The following is a 7492-nucleotide window of genomic DNA, read 5'->3' on the forward strand; positions in this document are numbered from 1 at the left end:
ATTTAAAATTTTAAAAAATTTAACAATAAAATTAGTATAAAAAATTATTTAATAGTGATATTGAAAATACTGAGTGGTATATTTTGGAGGTTTGTCCTAAAACAAACTCCCCGTAAACGAAGAGAGCCACTCATCGCAGATAAAGCAGGACATCTAAAAAATCCAAGAGGACACGTGTCAACCGCGGAAATTTTGTCCAACATTTTAATTTAGCCTGTGTCTCTAAGCATTATCTACCTAACTGATAAAAAAAGGAAGCATTTTAGATTTCTTCCTTTGAAGACTCGGAGTTGAGAAATGTCAACAGCAGTAGCAGCATCAGCTTCATTGTGTTCATCAACGCAAATCAATGGCTTCGGAGAAGCGCTTAGGCCTCAGAAAAACCGTCTCTCTCAACCCAATTCAATCGCTACTTTTACCAGGTCTTTGTTCTTTCTTATTTTTGCATTGAAATTTTACTGGGTTTTTTTTGGATCGATGAGTTGAAGGGAGTGGTTTAAATTGGGGTTTTCTTTCATGTTTTTTGTGATTATGCTTATCCGAATGAATTTCAGATTCTAAGCTATGTTGGAATTTATCTAATTGAGCTGCTTCAGGAGAATCGTTAACGAAATATGCGTTATCTATGCAATTTTTCCTGGTATTAGATTTGGTTTACCTTTTGTTGTGAACTTGGCAAACTAGAAGCTTGACATTATAATAGTAAACTTGTGAGTTCCTGATTTCAATTTTGCTAAGTTTTTGAGACTGGTCTCTGCATGACAGCATGTGAGTTCCCGATTTCAATTTTCTGCACAAAAGAGTGTTGTGCTGATGGAAGAAATTTAATTTCTCCAGCCATTTTTCAACCTTTTTTTTAAATGTCCTAGATCACCATGACCATACGTTGATGTTTCCATTAATTATCGTACATCGGTTTTCTATGATTCTGTCACTAGATCATTCCAAGTAGTCTTTGTATAATCCTCATATACAAGTGGGTGTTTAAAGTTCTCTCCCAAGCTACAGAATCCCCATTCTTAAGCTTTATATTATCCTCTTTGAAGTTTGCTAATGTAAGAGGTGAGATTCGATTTGCAGGAAGCAGAGGTAGTCTTGCAAGAAAATGATGCATCAATATAGGAATGTGAATGAAAGAAGTGACTGAGGGAGGAGGAGTAGGCTATCCTTAGTGAAAAGTGTTTAGGCTGGTAGTACTAATGTAGAGCACTAAGTTGAGTCAATTGGGTTCTTTAGATAAGTATGACTTTGAGAGCAAAGATTCATTGTCTCCAGTAAGTTTCTTAGAGAGAGAAAGTCCAATTGACTCTACTTTTAACTCCAAAAATGGCCAAAAGTCCTCAAATGAGAAAGTGGAGAGGTATTTGTAGGCATAGGATTAGGTGTCACAACCAATGAGATAGTGACGTGTTGTGAAAGCTAAATGTTTAATGAATTACTTGGTTTCCTTGAGAAGGAACATGTTTTGCACTCTTATTAATTTAGGAAGATCAAGGTTAAACAAGAATAAACTTGACAAACCATGCTTCAAGCTTTCCATGCCATAACTCCGAAGTACTCACTAGTTAGTCAAGGACCTTTCTAGTATTGAAGAATCACTTGCGAGCCTTCTCATTTCCTTGTTCCTTAGAAGTGATCTCCTTCAAGTAATTTTAGAAGAGAGAAGAATGATTTATTTATAAGGAAAATAAGCATTCTTATTAAAAACAAAAGGGAAGATGTTGGCGGGCCACTACTTATTAAGTAGTGTGCGACTTCTTATGTCCATACAAGAGGTGCAGGATTACTTCCCTTGTTCGTTGAAGAGAATTCTGGAGTTTTGTGTGAGGAAAACTTTTGTAGGAGTAAAGGCTTGGTTTGATTGATGTCTTGTACAATAAAAAAATCACCAATAAAATAAAGAGTCACTTTTCAAGAGGCGCATGACTCTTTTAATAGAAGAAGTCACACCTCAACCTATATATAAGGAAATGACGCTAATTCTTATGTATAAGGAAGAAGCATCTTTTCTAGAATCCTGCATAAGAAATCCTTGCTGGTGTATTGTTAGTTTTGTACAATATTCAGATATATGAACTGTGTAAAAATAAATTAACTTCAAAAGGCTAAATTCGGATATACAAACTACAGAAGTGTGTTTGTCAGCATAGAAAACTTGAAGTCATTGATAATGTGAAAATTTTTACACCAAGTAAAATTAAGAATAAGCAAAGGCAATTGAGATGATATCTTGCGAAAAGGATCATAGAACCAGCATGGCCAAATATGTTTTAATGTTATTACTTAGGAAATTTGTTTTGTACATATTTGTGCATAAGTAAGAAAGGGAGTGTTCTAAACAAAGAATGCAAGTGAAAAAAGAAAGTTGGAATTCATTCCAAACACTCTCTCCTCTCCCTTCTCTCTCTTTGGCACCAGTTCTCTTTTTTTTTTTTGGGAAAACCCCAGTTAGCTGAAATTCTCTGAATGTAAGAAAGTTTTTTTTTTTTTTTTTTGCCTCTTTGGAGTTCATAACTTGTGCTCTTTTCTTATGTAAAGGGGACAAGGGAGAGATATATCACCTTACTCACTAAATACCACCTATACACTTCAAACTTTGCACCAATGATGAACTTTGCACTTTAAACTCGAAACTCATTCCTCATGACTTTCTTACCTAGTGCTGAAAAGTGCAAGGATGAGAGAATAGAGTCTGCTCTGTCTTCTAACTTGGCCAAAATTCCTTGAAAGTGTAAGAGAGCGGTCTTTTATTTCTATAGCCTTCACTCCTTACTCTTTATATTAGTTATTGACTTTTTTGAAGTACAATAATCCACCAAAGTAAGCTTTGACTCCTACAAAACTTTGTCTTAAGAAAAAAAAATTCAAGAATTTTCTTTGTGAACAAGGGAAGCACATATATCTTAAGGCATCAATTGCTTGCAACACTACCTCCCCTTCCTTTAAATTGAACCTCACCTCACCTCTTACAGCTAGTATAACAAAAGCCTCACCTCGTGCAAGAAAACAAAAGATCAGTTTACACACATATCTGGACTTAATATGATAAGTATCGATTGCTTTTTTCAGAAGCTACTTGCTAAACTTGGCGTCTTACTAATTTTTGCCCATGACCATCCCTTTTTCTATATCAAATAGGATAATTTTCGTAGTTACTTGGTTTTGCCCAATACCTTGGCAAAGGCCATAAGCACCACGGTACCACCTTCCTATAGGCAAGTAATTTTTGGCTGAAGTACTATAGTTAGAAGTGGATAGATAGTTCTGTCGCAGTTTCCTTCAAAGATTTTGACTGTTTCTTCAGTAGAATGGTTTCTTATGGTTGATGTTGAAGCAGAAATTGTGTACAGATGTCAGTGTGTGCGTTTGATTTTGACTTTTAAGGTTCTGACCTTTAACCTAAAACGGCTCAACCTTTTCTCATAAAGTTAAATATACAATTCAATTCATGTTTAACTAAAACAAATATGTGCCTCCTACGTGAATTCTTTCTCTTCCTGTCTCCATCAAATCTACTTGAAGAAGTTCCAGATATTAGCAATTCTTTTCTTATATCTGCTATAATTTGGTTTGTAAATGCAGGAGAAAGGTTCATACTGTAGTGAAGGCCACATCTCGGGTTGATAAGTTCTCCAAAAGTGATATCATTGTTTCCCCATCTATTCTCTCTGCTAATTTCTCAAAGTTAGGAGAGCAGGTTCGACTTTTCTCTTCCGTACCATAACATATAAATTTTGTAGCATTGCTCAGATTACGATCTTTTCCTCTATAAACAAGTGGAAAATATTTATTTATGCACCTGATATGGACTTTGCCCTGTATTATTTTGATTTGTAGTTTTTTCTCATCTCCATTTCTTCCAAGAGCTACTCTGAATAGTTCTCTGTGGGCTCTATGGCATGTTGTACCCTTTTGGAAGAGTGGGTTCAGTTTGTTTTCATTTTATCCAGGTAAAAGCCGTGGAGTTGGCAGGTTGTGATTGGATTCATGTTGATGTAATGGATGGTCGTTTTGTTCCAAACATTACAATCGGACCTCTTGTGGTTGATGCTTTGCGCCCCGTGACAGATCTTCCTCTGGATGTGCATTTGGTACTCCTTTTTTCAATGCCAGTGATTGAGAATGAAGAAAGACATCAATGGGAACTTGTCTTTGATTATTAGGATATTTGATGTTGTATGATTAGTCTAGATTTTTAGTATTATTTAAGAATATTAGTGGTTATTCCTAGAGGATATTTACTGATTATTCTTGTAAACAGTCAATATCCTATATGAATAAACACTAATATTCCTAGATAATACTCAAATCTAGAATAATCGTGCAAAGTAAATAACCTAATATTCCTAAATTACAACAAAAATCTTGAATAATCACACAACACTAAAAGTCCTAAATAATCAAATATTAATTCCCATGGTTGTCTTTCTTCATCTCCCCCAGTTTCATAATTATGTCCCATGGTAGCCATTTTTTAACATTAAGCAATACAGATGATTGTGGAACCTGAACAACGAGTGCCAGATTTTATCAAGGCTGGAGCTGATATAGTCAGTGTTCACTGTGAACAATCTGCCACCATCCATTTGCATAGAACGCTAAATATGGTAAGATTTCCATCTGATCCTTAATGTTGTATGTTCTGCTATTCAACATCAGATTTAGTAAGTTTTATCTCAAAACAAACTCTCAACTCATCCCTGAAATTCCATGACGAGCCCTAATAAGAAAAGTAATATAGCAGTTTATACAATTTTGGTCAGGGTACTATTTACAGCCTTTTGATTGGCAGTTCTGAATAGGAGATATATATTTGCAGTTTAACTTTGTGTGCATGTTTGGTGTGGGGGAGGAATTGGAGTCAAAATTCATGAAAGGCTATACTTATGATAACATTGTAATCAAATCTTATTGCTGATATTATTGTATTTGCTAAGAGCAATTAGTTCCTCCTTTGACTACTTGTTTCTCTTCTCTTACAAACAAGATAAAAAGTCTTGGAGCTAAAGCTGGCGTTGTATTAAACCCTGCTACACCACTGAGTACTATAGAATATGTCCTTGATGGTGAGTTTTCTTCCCCTGTCTTTTCTAACTTCTATTCTATCTGGTTTTGGAGTTTTATGTGTTTGATGATTTTATGAAAGATGACTGTCATAGGGATAATTTTCCCCTCTAAGGTTCCATCCCCTCTGTGGTGTTTGTCCAATTAGAGTATAGGTATCGTAGACATATGTCTAGGATTGCTTTGGATGGTCTTAGAGAATACGAAAACAGGAACAAAAGTTCCCAAATTTGAAGCCCTGCATTGTGACCTCTGGTTTGCCTGAATGAACTAGTGCTGCATAATGGTAAATGGTCAGGATAAGTGGACAAAAAAACTATTACATCACTTTGATGATTTATGATATATTTAGAAAAGCAATTTGATACTGACTTTTTTGTTCTTGCCGAGTTGCAGTGGTTGATCTGGTGTTGATTATGTCAGTCAACCCTGGTTTTGGTGGGCAGAGCTTCATTGAGAGCCAAGTAAAGAAAATCTCGGAGTTGAGAAGAATGTGTGTAGAAAAGGTATAATCATTCGAGTGTGAACACCCCTATATGCACATTTGCTTCGTATTATTTTTTCTTTACCCATAAGTGCAAAGCTAGCATGTCATGCCTTTTTATGCAGGGAGTAAACCCATGGATTGAAGTGGATGGTGGAGTTGGTCCAAAAAATGCATACAAGGTGCCTGATATAATCCCTTTGCTCTCTCTCTTGCCCCCCCTCCTTTCTTAGACGAAGATATGGGCCTCAATTGTGATTTCTGGATCAGCTTCACTGTCCTTGTGAATAGATGGATTCATGTTAGTACAGATGGTGTTTGGTTATGATTTTTTTATTTCTTCCTGGTACCGATCAAGTGAAATTGGGTTTTTGAAAATTTTTAAATCTTATCTCAAAAGTGATATAATTGATTGCGATTTACTGGTGCACTTTCAATGCTGTTCCTGCCAAGAAAATGCTCCAAAGAAACCTGTATAGGCTCCCTTTTGTCTTCCTGCTTTTAAAATTAATTCACTTCCAATACTTCTCAAAATAATATTTCACATAATCATTTGTTTAAAGATATGAAATTAAAAGACGAGTAGGTTGAGGGGTAGAAAGAAAACCTGAAACAATGTTGTCCACAGCAACTGAAGAACTTCGTTTCCCCATTATATTATGCCATTGAAAACACAACCAAATCTCCTTTGGTTATATTTATTATCTATACACGTCCTTGTGATATAATTGATCAAAACTAATCAACATTCATAACGGCAGGTTATCGAGGCTGGAGCTAATGCTTTAGTTGCTGGTTCAGCTGTATTTGGAGCTCCAGATTATGCTGAAGGCATGGGAACTGACTGTTTGCTGATCTTATGCATAAAAATAATGACTATATGCATGTACATGATTGTGCTTTGAAATATTTGTCTGATATAATTAAATTGGTTTGCAGCTATAAGAGGAATCAAAAGCAGCAAAAGGCCAGAGGCAGTGGCAGTTTGATTCATGATTTCCAGAAGATTTGATTTTTCCGATGTGCAAATATCTATACTCTCCGTTCCCATGTATGTTCTTTACCCAGCTTTCTTGTGGGTTCTGAAGTTACAACAAGATCAGGCATGGGTGAAAATCATCATAATATGTACATGCATTCTTATTATTACATAGGCTCATTCGCTCTGGTGCCATCATCCTGCAATGAGCTCTTAAAACAGTTCTGGTTCTTACATTAATTTGCGCTCGCGATCTTTGTATTGGCAGATAATGAAAAAATAAAATTTTTATTTTTAAAATTTTTGATTTATTTTTTATATGATTTTATCACATTAATTAAATTTCTTGCCTTCAATGACATACAAAATATTGATGTATTATTTTAATACTTTTTATTAAAATATTCTTTTAAGATCATGATTGATTTTCATTTAAAAAATAGTGCTTATGATTAAAAAATATGCTTTTATTAAACTAATAAAGAGATGTGTTAATAAGAAAATAGAGTTTAAAATGAAAAAAAAATAAAATTTTCCTTATTTAAAAAGTTTACATATAAAACTAATATATAATTATGTCTTAATAAATTTTATTTAAATTATCGTTGTCTTTTATTCAAATAACATGATACTAATAAAAACTTATGTGTGTTTTATGATGATATTATCATTTGTTTTATGAATAATTATGTATTGGTTTTATATGTAAATTTTTTAAAATAATCTCCTTTTTTTTTTTGTAATTGACTTATTCCTTATTAAGAATAATTTTTTAAAATACCTCTATTGTAATCGTCTTGTTTTGTAGAAACGATGAAGGAGGAAAAAGAAAAAAAAATAACAAAAAAAAAGAAGAAAGAAAATAGAAAATAGAAAATGCAGTGCCTAAGAAAACACCTATATTGCAAATGCTTTGGTCAAAAACTAATCTAACTAGCTGAGGATAAATAACGTCGTGATATATA

General features: G+C 34.1%; 1 protein-coding gene across 1 annotated transcript; it reads left to right on the forward strand.

The window, feature by feature from the left end:
* The first annotated feature begins 228 nt into the window (after nucleotides 1–228).
* Nucleotides 229–6827, forward strand: LOC18105789 (ribulose-5-phosphate-3-epimerase, chloroplastic). Its single transcript, XM_006374394.3, has 9 exons — nucleotides 229–422; nucleotides 3583–3697; nucleotides 3951–4091; nucleotides 4494–4607; nucleotides 4988–5066; nucleotides 5461–5570; nucleotides 5674–5730; nucleotides 6310–6379; nucleotides 6488–6827. Exons 1-9 carry the CDS (start codon nucleotides 298–300, stop codon nucleotides 6535–6537), a joined length of 861 nt encoding a protein of 286 aa, XP_006374456.3. The 5' UTR covers nucleotides 229–297; the 3' UTR covers nucleotides 6538–6827.
* The last annotated feature ends 665 nt before the right edge of the window (nucleotides 6828–7492 follow it).

Source organism: Populus trichocarpa, chromosome 15, assembly GCF_000002775.5.
Source record: "Populus trichocarpa isolate Nisqually-1 chromosome 15, P.trichocarpa_v4.1, whole genome shotgun sequence".
Lineage (NCBI taxonomy): Eukaryota > Viridiplantae > Streptophyta > Magnoliopsida > Malpighiales > Salicaceae > Populus > Populus trichocarpa.

Excerpts from the sequence above, each read along its gene's own strand:
- LOC18105789 (XM_006374394.3), top strand. The coding sequence starts at position 298 with ATGTCAACAGCAGTAGCAGCATCAGCTTCATTGTGTTCATCAACGCAA. Across the intron at positions 4,608-4,987 it reads TGCATAGAACGCTAAATATG|ATAAAAAGTCTTGGAGCTAA; the intron begins GTAAGATTTCCA and ends CTTACAAACAAG. Across the intron at positions 5,067-5,460 it reads TATAGAATATGTCCTTGATG|TGGTTGATCTGGTGTTGATT; the intron begins GTGAGTTTTCTT and ends GCCGAGTTGCAG.